The 20,012-nt window shown below is 28.7% G+C and overlaps 2 protein-coding genes across 8 annotated transcripts in view; one reads left to right on the plus strand and one right to left on the minus strand.

Moving 5' to 3' along the window:
• Positions 1 to 384: 384 nt before the first annotated feature.
• Dlc90f (dynein light chain 90F) lies at positions 385 to 1,917 on the minus strand. Of its 2 annotated transcripts, none has more exons than XM_072905312.1 (4): positions 1,760 to 1,917; positions 1,404 to 1,536; positions 866 to 1,031; positions 385 to 645 (listed from the first exon to the last, which is right to left on the minus strand). In XM_072905312.1, the coding sequence occupies exons 2-4, from the start codon at positions 1,422 to 1,424 to the stop codon at positions 497 to 499; spliced, it is 336 nt and encodes a 111-aa protein (XP_072761413.1). In that variant the 5' UTR covers positions 1,425 to 1,536; positions 1,760 to 1,917; the 3' UTR covers positions 385 to 496. The 2 variants fall into 2 exon arrangements, with proteins under 2 accessions (XP_072761413.1, XP_072761412.1); XM_072905311.1 differs by having other exon boundaries at positions 1,666 to 1,823.
• A 668-nt stretch (positions 1,918 to 2,585) lies between these two features.
• Cnn (phosphodiesterase 4D interacting protein centrosomin) overlaps positions 2,586 to 20,012 on the plus strand; it is a 29,670-nt gene continuing 12,243 nt past the window's right edge. Inside the window, exons 1-2 of one of the 6 annotated variants that reach the window (XM_072905303.1) lie at positions 2,586 to 2,743; positions 12,812 to 12,870. In XM_072905303.1, coding sequence (XP_072761404.1) covers positions 2,685 to 2,743; positions 12,812 to 12,870 — 118 coding nt within the window. In that variant the 5' untranslated portion in view covers positions 2,586 to 2,684. Of the gene's footprint in view, positions 2,744 to 4,656; positions 5,715 to 12,811; positions 12,871 to 16,325; positions 16,438 to 18,002; positions 18,263 to 19,773; positions 19,799 to 20,012 lie in introns of those variants that run through there. The other 5 variants (XM_072905308.1, XM_072905302.1, XM_072905306.1 and 2 more) reach the window with 5 other exon arrangements.

A 20,012-nucleotide genomic window follows, 5' to 3' on the forward strand; every position in this document is an offset into this window, starting at 1 on the left:
ACAATTATCTTGTGCAATAATAATATAAGATTTCTAATTGATGTCTTTTGCATTTATTTCATAAAAGTTACCAAATGAAAAGAATATAATTTCTCATATAAAAGCAAATCTAAGAAAAAATAATATTAATTATATAATGATATTAAATAATATTAATTATGTAATTTTCCTATTTCCACACTTATTTATCTATATATATATATATATATATATATATATATATATATATATATATATATATATATAATATATAGTCGATTTCATTTGTATTACATCATATTAATCATTGCTTTAACTACAATTCAAGTTATTATTTGTGCTCTTCTACTTTTAGCTTCAATTTCTCTAAATTTATGCAAAAATATTAAGTTTTATCAAACAAGATTAAAACCAAACATTTTATTTTTGAAAGTAATGCTTATTACATCTCATATCTACGAAATTATTAAGTTATTTTCAAGCACAAAATTATATTTTGATAAAATATTAAATAAATCTAAAGAGCCAGTCCGAAAACGGACACAATGCAATACATAGTTTTATTTTCCCAGCGTACCGTGCAGCTTCCATCAGTAGCATTATCCCAGTAACATGAGCTCGCAGTATGAAGTCCAGCTCCATTTTTTTGCATAATTGTACAAGTTACTGCAAACATAATTTGTTATTAACGATAAAAATTGACAATTTATTTTTATATTTGTAAATTTTTTATATTTTTGAGTAAATTAATGATTAATCAAATAACAGTTACAGAATTTTCTTCTTGAAATATTGCCTTAAGATGTTCCATCGAGATCTTAATACATTATGAAGTAGATGACTTTTATTCTTTGTAAAGTTATAAAAATTAGTTTGCATTACATACCAATATATTTATACGCCTTCTGTAATTTTGTAAGATTGCCTAAACATGCTTCTACAACATTTGAGGTCCATTGATTAACTTTATTATGCTGATACGCATTGCCTCCTATTGATACCTCAATTGCTTCTTTGATGATGTTGCTTACATCATCTACCACAAATTGTAACTAAAACAATGAATGACAAAATGTTTTACACAAATGAGTCATATGATATAGTGATATAAAATATAGTTGAAACTTACTTAGTTAAATATAAAAAAATATTCTAATATTTATTATCAAATATTAAATAGTAATAATAAAAATAAATCATTTAAAATCAAATCTAAGGAAAGATCCATTCATAAATTTGGTTACAGTCAGTAACAAACATTCTATATTTTAAATATATATATATATATATATTGTATTTTAAAGCAAAACTTAAGCCATAATGACTGGTTTATATAATTTCAATCTTTGCATTTGATGGTTGTGTGAATATTTTGATCAAATTTTGTATTCAATCAAAAATGTGAAAAAATATTCTTGACTAACCTCTTCTTGTGCATCCTCCATTTCAAGCAAAATACTAAAGACTGCTTCAGACAATCGAGAAAAATTTCTATAATAATTCAGAATTATTGTTCGTTCAATCCAGAACGATTGTCAATTTTCACAGTACACAAAACTGAAAAATAGATATATATTAGACACATGGCACATCTTGGATTGTTATGAAGATTATTTCAATGAAACTTTTACGCATAAGACTAATAATTTCCTTAATTGCACATATATATATAAATTTTTTTTTCACCTCAAGTTGCAGCAAAAGTATTATACTATTAAGATTTATTATTATATTCGTTTTATTGAAACTGTAACCTGTAACACTGTTGTGTGACAGTTACCTTATCTTCGAACATAACCATCCATAGTCAATAATACTCTCAACTGTCACGTCGCCGGTTGCTCGTTGCGATATATTCTTTCAATATGCAAATTTTATGAGTCAGAGCTTCTCAACTCTACGGCTATTTTCTAATAATAATAATGTAGGAAGTTGATCTATTTTCAAATTTATTTATTCTATCCAACAGTAAAACATCCAATAACGATTTGCGTCTATTTTTCTCATTTAATGTTTGTTTCGATACAATAGATAAATTTGTTCTTCTAATTATAATTACTTTATTTATTTGTAGATGTCAAATATAGTAGCAGGAATTGATATCGAGTTTGAATTTCGATGTCATACACGCGAAATTCATTCTTGCATATTATTCATCCTGGCAATAAAAATAATTATACATGAGAATTTTGTTTATCTTTAATAATTTTCAAGAGAATAATGTGTAATTTTTTGTGACTAATTTTTATTCACTCAGAGACTTATTCTCTCTGATGCATGTACTAATTGCGGCATATCAAAATATTTTAGCCCGAAAATGTTTTCTTATGAGAACCACTGATCCGCAGTGACATTTCAACTCGACTGTTGGTAGACCTGCGCGTGACCCAACAATGACAGATATACCTAGGATGCGTTTCACTTGCCGTTCGCAACACTCGCGATCACTTATCTTTGTTTAACTTTGAGTGAACAACAAGGATGAAATGATACCGCAAGCGTTCCAAACGTCAAATGGAACGTCATGACGCAGCCAATGGCCAATGACAATCAGCTGACAAGTAGCGCACACGACGGTCGCATCGCAAAGCACGATTTTGAAAAGTAACGACGTACACGTTCGTTTCGTGCGTTTCGCTACATTTTTGCTCGCGTTTACGATCGGGAAAATACGCACCAAGGAATGCAGTGAGAGTGTGAGAATAATGGCGGAGTTTGAAGAAACGATGATGTCTTCGTTCGTGAAGACGATGGAACTCGACATGTGAGTACAGTTCATAGATTCAATGTCTATCCCCGACATTCAACGATAAACCACGCGATCCCCTTCTGCGATCCCTGTACGTCAAGCATGTCATATGTGCGTGTGTGTGCGTGTGCGGGAGATCTGTATTCGTAAATATAAATAGATATGTATTTCGCCATCGAAACGATATCTTCTTTTGTTCAAACGTATAAAAGACTTATGTTATAAAATTCGGATGGAATGCATATTCGATTACCTTATTTAGAATGTCGTTTCGATTTTCATTTACTAATAGATATACAATTTGTTTTTTGTCCGTTATATAATTCTATAGTTTTTTTTATTTATCTTCTTTTTATATTATATTCTCCATTGATTTTCAATCTTGAAAATGATACATTTCAGTGGAAAATATATAAAGTAGAATATATTGAGAACATATAAATAATGTGCAAACAACTTATGTCATGTAATTTCGCAACATATATTCCACAATAAGTCATACATTCACTCGTTGTTTGCGTTAATAGTGATTATCTTTTCTTAGGGTTAAAGATCATTTTATACATATACTGCAAGTTATATCAATCTATCGTTTGTCGTCGTATTAATCTTTTTGTACGTAAATAAGTAATGAAAGTAACAAGAAAAAAATTCCGTAAATGCACGTGACATTAATGACGTGATGATAAATATATCTACAATCTACATATATAATTAAATATTTCATAGAAGAAAAACGAATATCGATTCGTGAGTTTTGTCAGGAGGAAAGCGTAAAATTATATACTCATATTATTTTTTTATATAAAATATTGAATTTACATTGACATATTGATACTATATTCTTGTTTCAAGAAATTGTTGCAACTGAAAAACGCTGAATTTTCAATCGACATTTAATCCGTTTATTTCGTGTGTGTTTTTAACATTTTCATGCTCTTCGTTTCTGTTTTTGTCATTCACCGTTAGTCCGCTCTTCTTACTTTCCCTTCTCTTCTTCCATTTTTACCACTATATATGTATTGCTTTCGTGAACTCTCTTTCCCCTGCTCTTTGATCCGAGGATACAACGGCGTTATACATTGACTATCGTACGTATGCTGATTTACACGTCCGTTGATAACGAAGGAAATGAAAAGGCCAATGAAAGTAGATACAATTTATATTTTTGGTTGACATTAACAAATATTTATTTAATCATTGAACAAATAAATTAAAGTTGATTTTTTTCAATCTGGTTGTGCGTTTGATAAATACTAAAGTTTAAAAACTTATTTTTTAGCAGGTTTATGATTTAATATTTTTGTAAAAAATAATGTAAATAACAAATAATTTTTTTAGACAAAGAGAGAGCTAAAAAAAGAGAAAAAAGAAGAGAATAATTATGACAAAAATAATTATCTGGAAAAAATATTGACTATCTGCCAAATGTATATTATTTAAATATAATTATTTCTTTATTGTAGAAATATGATTTGAATGTGTGCCAATTTATATATTTAGAAAATTTAGCTATTGATGAAAAAGCTATTTATATAATAAGAAATGTATAGTCTCGAATATTATTTAATAATATTAAATAATAGCTTTGACATAATAAATATATATTTTAAAAAGTATACAGAAGAATAATTGAGATTTGTATTAATAATATTTAAGAAAAACATTTTATTTTATTTATTTATTTATTTATTTTTTTCAAATTTCCGGATTCGGTTACATTTTTTGCTTCTGCTCTGAGATCTCGCAGTAGAGAGGAAAGATGCCTGCAGCCCTTTCCCCTCCCCCCTTTTCCTTCTCCTCTTTATAGTTACGCTCTGGTTGACACAGCGCATCCCTTGCGTCTCCCTTGTCACCCCTCTTCCCTGTACCGTCCCCCATCCCTCTATTTCTGCTCGGCTCGCGTCTCGTCTCTCGTCTCGCATTGCCGTCTTTCGTCAGTCGTCTTCCGTGCGTCGCGTGATACGTAGGTAACGTTTCGTGAAACGTGATCCCGCGGTACGTCACAGCATTCGTAACGCTCAAATAAACAAACTGTGAAATCAACGCAGAATTCTGCGTGTGATGAATTGCATTTAACGACGAGGTTCTCTCGCTCTTGCGTCGCGAAACGTCATTGTCGAGACACGAGATAACACGCATTATTCATCGTTAATAGAAAGCGAGAGTACATCCTTTGTGATATCGTCGGAACAGGAAGCTGACAGCTCCCTACTTCTGAAAACTCGTCGTGATAAGTGTACTAACCCCGCATTTCTTCACTATCGCTGTCTGTTATCTATATAATCGTGAATCATCTGAAATTGACGTGAATATCGCCACCAATGAGTCTCGTTTTAAGCGCGTGAACGATTGAGATCCCCGACGCCGCACGAGATTTGATAACGACGTGGAATTATCTAACGCGTCATCTTTAGCGAGAGTTAACTCCATTGATCGGTCCAGCTACGCAGAGCAGCATAGTACGTTCGCGCTAACGTCGCCGCCCATACGAGAGCGGACTCTTTGGGAGTGTTTTTTGTTCTGAACTGTGGCCATGCTTTTATTTCGCGAAAACGCGAGTGCAATTTCCAGGATTATTCACGAAGACTCGTCATTGTTCGCGAGGACCTGATCTCTTATAAGGGATACCGTCGTGATCCGCGTGTAATTATCGTTTGCGAATTTTAAGAGAGACACCATTATTATCATTAGGATTCTAGAATTTCATCGCGAAAATAAAAACTGCATTTCCGTAGAGAGAAGTGATTGAGTGTACGTATTTTTTTATGTCAGCTTTGAGACTTTCTGGAGAGTCGAATGTTATATAACTTTTTGTGAAGCTGAGTATTAGAGGATTTTGTGAACTGATCACGTGTTTTCATCTCACAATTGTTGTCGAACGCCAGAATCGCTGCGGAATGCTTCTCGGCGGTTGTAGATATTCGACCCAAAATCAAAATGTGCCGTCCACGAGGAGTAGCACCTGGGGTTCTTACAGTCGAAAGTGAGTATATCGTAAATATACACACATGGAGGGAGGGTTGATCTGATTGATTTATTTGATGATTTGCGTCTTGAAAGCACGACAATAAATCTTTTTGTTATATTATTCAAATTAGCAATTGACAGTTGGTTTTATTTATATATATATATATATATATATATATATATATATATATACATATATTATATAGAATTATCTCTATAACATGGAAACGATTTATATTTATATTTTCTAATTTTCTGAGAATTTAATTGAACATACAATTAAAAGAGAGTTATTTGAAAATTAAAGATGAGAAAAAATCGAAAGTTCTAGGAAATTAACATTGAAACTACAGTTCTTGTAAATTAAAGATTTTATTGTTAAACTATGCAAAAATGTATAAGAGAATTCTGTTTGTCAGGAGGAACAACTTCAATTTTGAAAAATCGTAACTTTTTTCGCTAATAAATTTCTGAATTTTTTGAATATCTCTTTAGAATATATCTTTCAAAATATTGAATTCAATTTTTCAAAAGACCTGTTCAATGTTTTAAAAAAGAAAAGTATTAAAATTATATATGATATCGGAAATAATGTATGTAACTTTCGAGTATATTGTTAGCGTTAAAACCATTAAAACCTTTAATACAGTACAGAAAAGGTTAATGATGAGATTTCATTTTCTTTCTTGTGCTCTTTATCGTATCTACTAACGAGCATGCATGCGGAACACTTAGCAGGTGTCTATTATGTATAATATACTTTTATAATCTTAGAGAAATTAATGGTGCACATCATAATAGTTGAGTAATTTATACTATATTTATGTGCACATGTTTTTTTTTTTTTTTTTTTTTTTTTTTTTTTTTTTTTAAGTTGATATTTCCATAATATATAGCCGTATGATTTTATAATCTTGGTCGTTGCTTTATTATCTTTACTGATTGTGTACAAAAAATTGTTCAGTACACTTTTACTTTATGTAATATGTATAATTTGTTTTTACATCAAAGAATACTTGTTCTCTTTAAGTCTTAATACATAAAAATTAAGTAATAATTGATGATAAGTAAATTATGTAATCATTGATACAATACGAATCACTTGCAGATACATACATCATATGTATTGCAAATAATATTTTCCTGTCAGGATCCAGCTAATTATTTAACTGCTCAGTCAATTCATTTAACGAACTGTTAATTGAGGAAACTTTGCTCGCCCGACGTCTACGTAGTGGTCTCACATATTGTAACCTAGTAAACGTTTAAATTATTTCATGTGGAAATAATAGATGTCAGTCTATTGTTTGAATAAGTTTCATAAATTAAAAATTTTTTTAATTTATAAAATTTATTCAAACAATAGATTAAATGACATCCAGTATTTCCACATGAATTTGAACGTTTACTAGGTTACAATATGTGAAACCACTATAAAAATTTTTCATCAAATCTTAAGAGGAAGTCACAAGCGAATATTAAATATATATTTTATTTGTATAATTAATATATTATTATTCATTAATTATAGTTGTATTAATCCCAATTAAAATTTTTTAATATTATTTACTTATGGATATCAATGATAAACAAAGACAAATGCTTGATTAAACATATATATTTCGACGTATTTTAATTTTTTATTTATATTTTACTTTACTTTTTTTAATTTGTATATATTTTTTTTCATTAATCAATAAGAAACGAGTTAACTAGATCATAATACGTTTATGATGCATTATTTATATCATTTAAAAAGTTCAGACGCATATACATTTCGGTTCATGTGACTGCTGCTGCACATCTGACTGTTATATTGATTACTTGCTACATTCATCATCTCTTGCCAGCTGATGGCAGCAACTAATACCCCTTTCATCGGACTGCCTCTTATATCTCATACTTACAAAGAGCAATATTGTTCTTTGTCCGAATTATATATATATATATATATATATTTTGCATATTTTTTTAATTGTTCCAATTGATAACAGAAATAAAATTAATATTTATAATAAAAATAAAAATTAACAAAATATTTGCGCGATATATTAAAACATGATATGTATTATTCTAAAAAAATGATAACTAACAATCTGCAATATTTTATTAAATAAATAAATATATATTTATTATATATAAAATGTATATATATATATATATATATAATTACAATTCTACTTATACAATATATATACATAATTACAATTCTACTTATACAATATACTATTCTGCGAGTAAATTTTATATTTTTGTGCAAAAAAAATATAAAAAAATTGCTTTAAAATTAAATTTTAACAAATGGAAAATTGTTTTAATCTTCGAAAATAATGCAAAATCATGGTAAGTTGAATCACCTTGCAATTTGTCACGCGACGTATATGTAAATGAATCATATCATGCATATTATACGAGTTAAAATGCACAAACTCACGCTCAATTCTATGTTATCGCATAATACGCGTCTTGCATTCGTCTTTGGAACCCTTTAATGTCGTCCGACCACGCGCATCCTCGATGTAAGATTCCGAGAAGTCCGTATCGGGATTGGTTAAACCTGGCAGTAAGGGTAACGCTTAATATAACAGTGTCGGATGTTTAGGAATAAAGCCGAAAAGCCCTCGCGCTCCTGCACCCTGCACATGTCTCCTGCATCTGTAGTTCGAGCACGTTGAACTCAATTATCAAGCTGTCAAAATGTCAGGATCAATAATTTGATAGAATTACACACAGTTTGAAATTTTCGTGATAAATATCAGAAATGATAGATATCTATTAAGATAGGCTAGATATCTACCAGAAATTTGAAAAATTTAGAGCATTAAAAAGAAAAACAGATTCTAAATTATATATAAAATCTATTAAATCAACAATAGATTGAAGTCTTTTGAATCAATTTTAATTACAGAATTTAACTTATAATATATCAAAATTGATTAACAGCTTCGACACAGTAAAGTTGTGTTTTCTGAAAAAAATGAAGTTATTATATATTAGATATTTTCCGCGGATTGAAGAAATGTAAATATATATATATAATTCAAGTATATATGTATAAATGGGATAATATTATTCTTCGGATAGTTTTGGATAAATGTGTTGCGTATATTATTTTAATTGAATTTAATTTGAGATTTAATTATCATATTATTTATTAAAGAATTTGAAAAACATAAATGTTTTTCGTGAAACGAAAAGAGGAATTTTACAGTAAGCAATCACAAGTAATTTCAGAGCAAGGAACTCATAAATGAACGGAATGACGGTAGTCTCTCGAAACATCCTATGTATATGCTCTTATTTGTTTGGTTAAATAGTTGGTAGAGCTATTATTGGCAGACGATTCGTCGTCTTTATGATCGTTTAACGATAAGAAAGATCCGAAGATCCGACTATTCTCGAGCTTGGCACTCACAGTGTAATTAATGCTTTGTTTTCCTGAGGAATTCCACAGTGTACAAAACCGACTTGTTTCTTATTGTTAGAAAGGAGATAGCTCAGACATTACGTCGTTCGAAAATCATGTTTTTCTACTTACATTCACACTATTATTTGCTTTCGATTTCAATTTATTTTTTATTGGTTATTTATATATTACCAACGGTTGCAAATGCACTTTCTAAAGTAAAATTTAAGATTTATTTTGTTTGAATCGAAGAGAGACATTTTCGATATATTCTTTTGAAAATTTTATTTTTTACTTTCCATTTTGTTATATAAAGTATCTCATTATTTTAATATATATTTTTTTTATCGCTTTATTCTTCGCTATTTTCTTCGGCATTTGAGCTAATTTTAAAAATAATTAAATGACGTTTTATTGAATTGTAATATGTACGATAATATCGTTTTGCGCACAAAATGATTTCTATTTTCAAAGAAAATAGCAGTAATACGAACTCGTCAATTACGAGGGACATTAGACCATGTTCCATTTGTACAAACATATATTCGAATTCTTCGTTATGCAATGACGGTATATGAAATTATAGCATTACTTTCTTTATGTCTCTACCACATGTTTTCTAATTATAACTGAAGATTATAGATCGCTGCAGACTTTACGAACATACAATGTGCAATGCAAATTAACTTCTTGATATTGCATTCAATCCGCATAAAAAATCTGTTAATGCAATAATAGCATTATTTACAAGCTAAAGGTGTTGTTAAAAATCTACAGATGCTACTTAATTAGTGTGTTAGTTCATATTTATTTAAATAATAGCAATCACAATATTGTGTATATAATTTATATCTAATAATTTTATTTCTGCACATGTACACACATATGAATATAATAATAATACATGAATTTAATTAAATTAATCAGTTGCATATGTTATACTTGCATGTGTAGTTCACATGTTTTGGATTTTCAATACTTTTGCTTCGGCAAAAATACACAAAGTTTCTGAAATATTTTAATTTGCCACACGCGTTTTACTTCAGAAGGGCACACATTTTGTTGCGGCTTTGTGTTATAACCGTGTATTTCTCGTAGAGAATCGTCTTTACTATGAAACACGATACTTTGCACAAAGATTCCACGCGTTATGATTTGCGAAAGTCTTCCATGGCGTGGTTATTTCTAGCTTATAGTATATTTGGTAGATAGATATGTTATGTGCGAAAGAATCTATGTTCCTGAATACCGTTTTGATCCCTGAGAAACTAAGTTTTTATTTACAAGCTAAAGGTGTTGTTAAAAATCTACAGATGCTACTTAATTAGTGTGTTAGTTCATATTTATTTAAATAACGCTGTTAAGCTTTTAATCAATAATTTATACAAAATTGCATAGACTTTTATTTAAAATAAATATTTAAGATCATTAAAATTAGAGATTGATAAAACTATCACAGAAAATAATTGTGAATTAATTATCATATTTGCATAAAAGTATCATTTTACGTTTGATATATTTTATTTAGTTTTTGCTTTATATATTTCTGTTTAAAACAAATTAGAAGCTTTTATTATTTTTTGTTAATCGTATGATTTCGTTCCGATTACTCTGTAAATACTTGAATAATCTCAAAGTTCGACGAGATATCAAATAATTCCAGAAATCAAACTTGAATCGTTTCAAAATAGATGACTGTTATCTTTTAAGATTAAGAAGTTTATATAAGCCGTATGAAAGATAAAAATTTTGCGTATTTTCAGCATTTTTTAAGAAAAATTTTGAAGCTTATTTAACAAGCGTGATCCTTCTAAATCATGAGTTTAAATAATACATTTTTTTTAGTAAATTTAAATAATACCGTAAAATTTTTTAAAAATGTTGAACACATGTGAGTCATTTGTAGATTCTGAGTCACCGTGTGTACTTATTTACGTTCCACACCTATATTATTATATATTTTTACTATCTGAATTTGTTTTTTTTCTGTTTACGCGAATGACATCTTATTTACATTACAAAATGACAGTAAAGAAAAATATTGCTTTTACAATAAAATTCTTATAGAATAATAATAATTGGAATATAAATTTTTTTTAATAACTTTTTTAAATAAAGCTTTTCAAATTACCTATGATTTATTAATTTTTACTATTGAAAACTTTTTATTATATTTTACAATTATAGAAAATTTTTCCAAAATATAAGTTTTTATTGTTTTTTATTATTAATATTTTTTTATTGGAGCGAAAGGAAAATCTCGCATTACAGTCACTTGAGAGTTATATTATAATAAAAAAATTCCTAATTTTCATGTAATTCAGTTATCTTTTTTTTTATAATATCCAACACAAAAAAATGGTCTTAAATAAAAATTAAACATCCCGTATATCTTTCTGGAAGATTGTACTCACGCATCGACTCAGAATTCGTCATATGATTCGCGAAAGAAGCGCGGTGCAGATTAATTACTCATTTCGCGTTGCAGCGTCCCATGGAGGAAGAACCGGAATAGGATTTACGTGAAATCTAAATAAAACTTTACTAGAAATCTCTTCGTCTCTCTCTCTCTCTCTCTCTCTCTCTCTCTCTCTTTTTGTCCGAGACAGCTCGGCCACGCACCGAGTTAATATACCAACATACATAAACCCGTGCATATAGATCTTCGTATATATAGCGAGCGCTCCTTTAAACTACATCAGTAATGACTTCTAAGCAGAACTGCGACCTGAACGGAATAAATTCTGCATAAGCGATTAATTTTGTATAATGTCGTTCGGTTCTGCGACTATTATGAAAATGACTTGTTACATTTAGATCTTTAAAGCAAATTGTCGTGAACTACTGTTGCATAAGCAAAGAAATTTTGGTTTCTTCTTTGGTTGATTATTACCTATATTAATCTAATTCATAAAACATTAATAGTATAAAATACAGAAGCATTGTATTTTAAAATATTAATGTTTTATGAATTATTTTAATATAATAACTTTGTCATTCATAAAATTAATATTGGTTACTTAATTATCACGAGAAATATGTATGTATGTATATATATATATATATATATATATATATATATATATATATATATATATACATACATACATACATACATACATACATACATACATACATACATACATACATACATATATACATACATACATACATACATATATACATATATACATTAATATAATTATATAATTTAAATATTTTTGATCACATAATGAAAAAGATTTATCAGCTATTACATTGATTAATTAATTCTTATATACATAGATATTTAATTAATAGATATTAAACGAATTTGTATACTATAATTTTTATTTGGAGCACGATTTTCAGAAAAAAAACTACAGTGCTATTAATAATATTGGCAGGTTTCTTTGTATTCATTGTATTCCTGTAAATCAATTGTCAACTCAATGCCAACACGTGTCGAAGTTGGCATTGTTATATTTTTTGGTTGTCATTTGGTCTTGACTATTTCTCGCCTCGCGAATCTTAATATTATATTTAGTCTTATTTCAAAAATTACTCACACTCATCGTTTCGTATTATTTTTTATTTCAATTTAAACGCTAAAAAATATCAAATTAAAATTTAATTAATAAAGTAAGAGTTATTTGTTTATCTGATGACTGAAATGATTTTATGTTAATTAATACTATAATTAATTTTTTACTTTTATTTTGTTGCAGCACCAATAATATGCCGTTGCAAGACATCACAATGAGTCAAACTATGCCATTGACAAATGGTGAGTAATTATATTGGTTACCTATACATATTGCGGTTTCTTATCATACTATCTAGTATAAATTATATAATATGAATTATATATTATTATTAAGATTAAGATTAAGTGACAATTTAAAACTGCAACTTAACTCGAATAAAAACTACAATAATAAATAGACAGGAAAAATAATTAAGGATTTAAAAAGAAAAACTTAAGTTTCTTAAATCTTTTCTTTTCTTTTTTTTTTTTTTTTTTTTTTTTTTTGTCAAATTACTTTTTAATATGATACGTATTATAGTACAATTAATATTTCTTTCACCTGGGAGGTCGTTCCTAAGAATGACCGGATATGATTTTACGCTCTATAAATGCGAAGGCGAGGCTGAAGATCGTATATTGCGAACGATTACACTCATATTTATTATTTACGACCTCGCGTAGTAACGATTATATCTTGTATAGATATCTCGGTGGACGGAATCGCTACTCAAATAAGTCGCCATCGATATTGCAATCCATAATAGGGTGGCTCGATTATAGTAGCTTTTTCCCTTGCGCGCCCACGTTTATTGGTCATTTCCCTCAAGTAATTGTGTGAACCCCCTACCGCTTGTATTTCAATTACAGCTGTAGGACTGCAACAGTAGGACACGCAACTGTGATGCTGTCAGTTGTGTATCAGTTATGCTACTCCTACATGATCATCGTTTTTTTTATCTTAATTAATATAAGAAATTAATCTAGTTTTATAGAGATACTTATATCTGTACAAGAGTACTATGCGCATTTTTGTTTTTTATTTTTTATTTTAACCTACGAAGAATTATGGAAGATTATTATCTTGCATATTATTATTTTTATTTTTGAATTGAGATATCTTGTCAATTAAACGTATTTATAAAAAAAATCTATTTAAAGTTTAGAGGAAGTTTAGTTTAATTAAAAGATAGAAAATGTTTTATTTAGTAATTTATATCGTTGGAGAAATTAATTTCGCATTAACGACGTATATCTTTTCGATTGCATTTGCATTTTTTGTTCGTTCATTATGTATGTACTTTTAGAGGTCATGTGAAGACGCGTAGGAGGATCTCCGACACGTGGCTCGTTACTCCCATTCGCACGATCTTCATTTTCCGTCATTATCTGCGTCGTTGATGCAGTCGATTGTGCGACATTATTACACGGAGGTGCCGTTGCGTACTCGATTAGTGAGAAAACGTACGTGACTAATTGTATCTGAAGCCTCCTCTCGTGGGGCCAACGAACTTTCTTGCTCGTGATTTTACTCTAACGAGACGACGTCAAGCATCGTCGACGAGTATAGTTATCCTGCGTCTGCGCTGGACCATCCTAATACGTTTGCCAACTTTTACGCTTCCGTTATCTCGTTCGCGAATCCAAGAAGATTGCCATTCTCAGAGAGTTTATTGATAGATAATATTTAAATAATATAATTTAAATTCTAAATAAATGTAAAAATGATATATTAAAAATATCTACATTAATATTTAAATAATATTTTTTAAATAATATTTTTAAATAATACAATTTAAATTATAAATAAATGTAAAAATGATATATTAAAAAATTCTACATTGATACGGGAATGGTAGATTGATCTGAAATTTAATTCGAATTCTGATTTAAAGATACGAAAGAGCCATAATAGTTCGACCCAAATTTCATGATTCACCCTACGTCATCGATTCAATGCTTGAATTACGACAATTAGGACACATCCGCACTTTGATTCAGCTCTTGATGAGATCTAAAATGGTAAAATGGTCAAGGTCACGGGTACGTTGCACGTCGAAAATGAAATAGCGTATAGGGTGGACACGATTAACGTAGCGCCGCTCCTTCTAATACGATCGGGATAATTGTTTGTATCGTCTGAAAAATGTCTGCCGCGATCTCGTGTTACAGGAAGCGAGCATTTATTTCAGGGGTCCAGAAGTTCGTTTGTGTCGGTAGAGTAGGGGAGTCGCACGAAGAGCGCAATGAAGCAGCGCGTTTATTTTTGTAACACAAAAGAAATAAAATTTCACATTTTTTACTTGCACACCTGTAGTTTATTTCGTAATGAATAAATAAAAATTTTTTTTCTATTTATAATTTAAGAAAAATTTTTTTGAGACATTTATATGGTTAAACATTGTGCGTAAACAGTTTGTCTTATCGAATATTTAACATAATTTAAAAATTTTTTTTTTTTGTTACATTCTGCAATTTATACAACACATACATAATGTAAAACCCAAATATTCTTTCCAACATCGTAATTTTTTCATCTTAAATTCTAAAATGTGCACACTTCAAATTTTCTAATATTTTATATATTAAATTTTTTTAATTAACATTATACGTTTTGTGATGCCAAATGTTTATTCTAGAAATTACATTTTTAATGCTTTATAAAAAATGCAGTTTTTTTGACTGAAACAAAAATTAATTTCACGTTGTATAATCATATTATACTAAGAAACAGATGTTAAGTCTTGGGCACTGGTATCTAGTCGGTTACTAATCGGCCTACTAGTGGGACTCCCGAAATAAACAGCAAAATCTTTTGTTTCTAATTCAAATCTATTATAGGAATTATTGGCCAGTTTCTTGTTACTCAAAGATATACGAGTAAGCTAAAGTTTCATCTTCAACTTTGTATGCTATATTCAAGACAAGTGCCGTGCGTTCAAAGTTCAAAGACGCTTAATAAGAAGCTGTTTCGCACATGACAGTAACGCGGGGAGATGATTTACATGTATGTTTAAGTGACTATTTTTTGCGCCATTTATTTTATTAAACAATCAATGTTTTATTAGGTAAAATCAATAGGCACAATTTTAAATAACCTGTCGTGAAATTGTTTTGTGAAGCTAATAGTTTAAAAAATATTCTATTTTTTATCAAATTCTATATTATGTTATACGTTTCTACGGTTTTTTAAATTTTAAAGATCTTGTTTTATCTAAGCAAATTAAAAAAAAATCTTTTTTTTTTTTTTTTTTTATATATATTTTTAAATATTATTTTTTATCGTTGGATTCGATATTTTTTAATTTCTTTTGTGTCATAAATTTCTATACTAAAAAAATTTAATTATTTATTAATAGTGTTCTAGTATTCTCCTAATTAGCTATTAATAAGCTATTAGTAATTAGCTATTAATAAGCTATTAGTAATTAGCTATTAAGAGAATACTAATAATTAGCTAAAAAAAGTGAAGAGACACAATACATTTATTCTTATCGTTAGAAATATTCTTGTTGGAGCGAGAAATTGGGAGCAACGCTCATCTCTGACCGGTGGTGAAGTTTTAATTATTGTCGACCAGACAGAGACTAGCCAGATCGGTAATCTAGAGAGAGTGACGAGTGGGAGCCCACGAAGCGGAGGCTGACCTGCCAAAATAAAGATAGTTCAAACCGTTCTGGCCTAAATGTGTCATCTATAAATACGCGTGCTCGCTTTGCAGTCTACTCGCTGGCGCGAATCGATATTGCAGTTGCATTTCTGCCGAAAATCGCGTACAAGAACAAGACATCGTCGTGTCAAAATCAGAGAGGAAATAGATTTATTCTGGTGCGCGCACAAAGCTTTCGTGTTTTGACGTTTTTTCCTCTTCGCTTTCTTAAGCTTCCCGGGCTTTTCACGTCGGCAGTTAGGACATGTGATGTGTGTTGGTGATAATCTTCGTCGATGACAGTTCCAAAGCGAATTCACGCTCGTATTTAACGTTAACAACGACATTAACTTTTGCGCCTATAATGAAGTCTTTGTACTCGTAAAATGTGTTTCGGTTTTAGGAAAAAAATTTTTCTCGATTAATATTAGTTAAAAAAACTAAATTTGAACTAAATAGATTTTTAAATGAGCTAAATATTCTGAAATATAAAATATTATCTTGTGATGTTTCTACATTTTGATAAGTATATATTATAAGCAAATATTTATATGACATTCATCAAAATCGATAAATTTTTTTTATATTCTACATGATGCATAAACGAACAAGTTGCAAAATAATTTGTAGGATGCCATGTAAATATTTGCTTATAATATATATTTATCGAAATGTAGAAACATTACAAGATAATATTTTATATTTTAGAATATTTATAATCTCACTTAAAAATCTGTTTAGTTCAAGTTTAGTTTTTCTAATTAATATTAATCAAGAAAAATTTTTTAATTTGAGATTTTATTATATTAAAAACTTGAAAAGTTACAATAAATAACTGTTTCCTCCTAGTTGGAAAAAGATTATGTCAAAAATAATAATTTAATATATTTATAACTTATTGTTAGTTAAACAATATTTATATAGTTTATTACTTGTTTTACTTATAATTTGTATATAAATTATATTTAATAATACGAGATTGTTTTTATTTATTGATAATAAAATAAGAATTTAATATTTCTTTACAATAATGCTTTTGACGATGACTGTATTATATTTTTTTATATTAAGAAGAAAATGTGATATAGCTAATGTGATATAAAAGGACTTTGTTTACGGATAAATTTATTTCATGTGACAGTGGGTTAGGTGACATTTTGGGTACGAAGGATATGGAGAACGTGTAGATCGTTAATTAGGCGAGATGAATCACTCGTGTTCCACGGGGAAATAATCATTTCTAAGTAGCTCTGTATTACTTAAATAGGCTTGTCGCAACTTACTTATGTATGAACCGTACACACAAGTATTTGAAACCGCTTTGCATGTATTAATATATTTATTTGCAGGGTTGATATTTTTTTATTTTCAACTTCCTAGTTCTGAACAAGGTGTTTTGGACCTTAATTTAAAAAATAATAATAAAGTATAAAGACTTTTTGCACATAAAATGGTATATTAATTAAACTTACTTTTTTTTACATGTACATATTTTGCGAAGATATACATACATATATCTTATAATTTTTAAGAATTTTTATTTTATTTATTTTTTAATATAATTATATATATATAGATCTCGCAATCTCACAAAAATAGTTTGTGTGTGTGTGTGTGTGTGTGTGTGTGTGTGTGTGTGTGTATGAATGAATATATATATATATATATATATATATATATATATATATATATATCTTTGTGAAATATGTACATGTATATAACATTACGTGCGCGTTTAGAACATATAATTTTAACCACGGGTTATAGCCTCGTGTCTTTTCGACTGCTTGTTATTCTGTGTCGCAGTTAATATTTGTGCAGCCGTCTCGTGCGAAGTCTTCTTTAAAACGTGGTGTCTCGTTCGGTCCCTTTTTGCGATCTTGTATGTTTAAAAATGTAGCGACTTCAAAAACGTAATTTTCATAGAATGGGATGTGGTAGGTCGCAATCGAGACCTTTTCTCTTCTTGAAAAAACTTCGAAGACGTATCTATAAAAATAGAAGGCATGTCCAATAAGAGAATTCTTATAAATTTACAAACCTCCGCTTACATGCATATATTATTACTAATAAACATTGAATTGAGATATTAAATAAGTAAAAAGAGGAGTGTATTGATAAATGTGTAATTTTGCAAATGCAATTATTTTTAACAATAGATTATTAAATAATTGGTAAAATTAAGTTCTATAAACATCGTCACAACTACTTTCATTAAAATTGTTTGCTTTCTATTTGTCAGCAATTGCTGGCAAGTGATAAATGACCGTATCTCATAACTCTCTATGAAGAGCCTACAACAGTATCTTTTGAAAAAGAATATGGAAAGAAACCAGAAGAACTAAACATTAATTTTTTCAATATACTTGTATAACACACTATTCATTATATTTTAATATTTTTTGTATTTATTTGTGGTAGATTTTTGCTTTATTTAAATACAAAGGCACACCAATAGTTTCAGGCACAATAATAGGAACAATTAATTTGTAATATAAATTTATTATTTTCCATTCGAAGCATATTTGATTTATTTTTATTAATTCATAAATTAGATCTAAATATTATTAAATATTATATGTATATATGGGGATGTTAATCTCTACTTCTCTCCATCATTATTTTTCTATAGAAAATATAATACATGAATGAATTATAAATTTACAATGTATAATAATTTATTGAGTTGCATTAAACATGAAAAGTCACTTAATAATTATATATGTGCAACGGATTATTTTGGGGTGTTTAAGTTTTAATATGAGAAACAGCATCTTTTCGGCGCACAATGATGCGTTAAAATAATTTAATTTTAAAGATTCATGGCGACGGCGCCGCCTGATCTTGCAACGTGGATTTGGCACTGCTTACATTTGCCTAGAGAAGCTGAGAATAGATTGATTGATCCGACAGATGCTTCTATAAAGAATTATTTTAAAAATAGCATATACTTATAAAAATTTTTTATACCATTAGATACATAAAACTTAAAAATAAATTTGTGTAGAGAGTTGATATATAATAAAACATAATTAGTATTTGAAATTAATTAGTACCTATATAAAAGGAGATTTTATATGTATATTAAAATAAAAAATTCTAAATAAACTTTTGAGAAATTTATATTTAAAAAATTACATGAAATATGTAAAAGTGGCACTTTAGTTAGATAATGTTTCCACTTTTTAGGAAATATTTTTATTATAAGAAATTGAAATAATCTGAACGACGTTCTTTTATTTGTATCGTTCTATTTGAGACATCGAGCGAGGAAAATCGAGTATTTCAAAATGATTAATTTCGGGTTTAACGAAGCACGTACGGCATATGGTGATTGTTCAAAATTCGTACAGATTCCATCAACGCGTGTCGGAAATGATGCGGCCATATCTGAAAACTGGATTATTCGAGTGATAGGGAGAAAATTGAACTTGACGGTGAACTTACGATTTATTACTTCTCGTCGGTTTTGCACGTGATTTTGTCACGTTGGTCTCTTTCAAGATATAGCATATGGATACCTGTTGCCGATGCAATTAAGTAGAAAAATAAATTACTCTTTTAGTAATAAATATTTTATGTTGATTGATAAGTTATATAATTGATTAAATCATTGAATTTAATTAGCACTTAACCTTTATATCTAAAAATATGTAAATCGTAGAGTCATGAATTAAGACATTTGAATAATAATGCAAATTTTATTATACTTCGATCTTTACTTAGTTTTCGTAAAACTAGAATAATTTTATGA

This window comes from Anoplolepis gracilipes, chromosome 14 (assembly GCF_047496725.1).
Source record: "Anoplolepis gracilipes chromosome 14, ASM4749672v1, whole genome shotgun sequence".
NCBI classification, from domain to species: Eukaryota; Metazoa; Arthropoda; class Insecta; order Hymenoptera; family Formicidae; genus Anoplolepis; species Anoplolepis gracilipes.

Coding starts and splice junctions, on each gene's coding strand:
- Dlc90f (XM_072905312.1), bottom strand. CDS start 1,424: ATGGAGGATGCACAAGAAGAG. Junction 1,032..1,403: donor TGGAGGATGCACAAGAAGAG/GTTAGTCAAGAA, acceptor TCATTGTTTTAG/TTACAATTTGTGGTAGATGA. Junction 646..865: donor GAAGGCGTATAAATATATTG/GTATGTAATGCA, acceptor TTATGTTTGCAG/TAACTTGTACAATTATGCAA.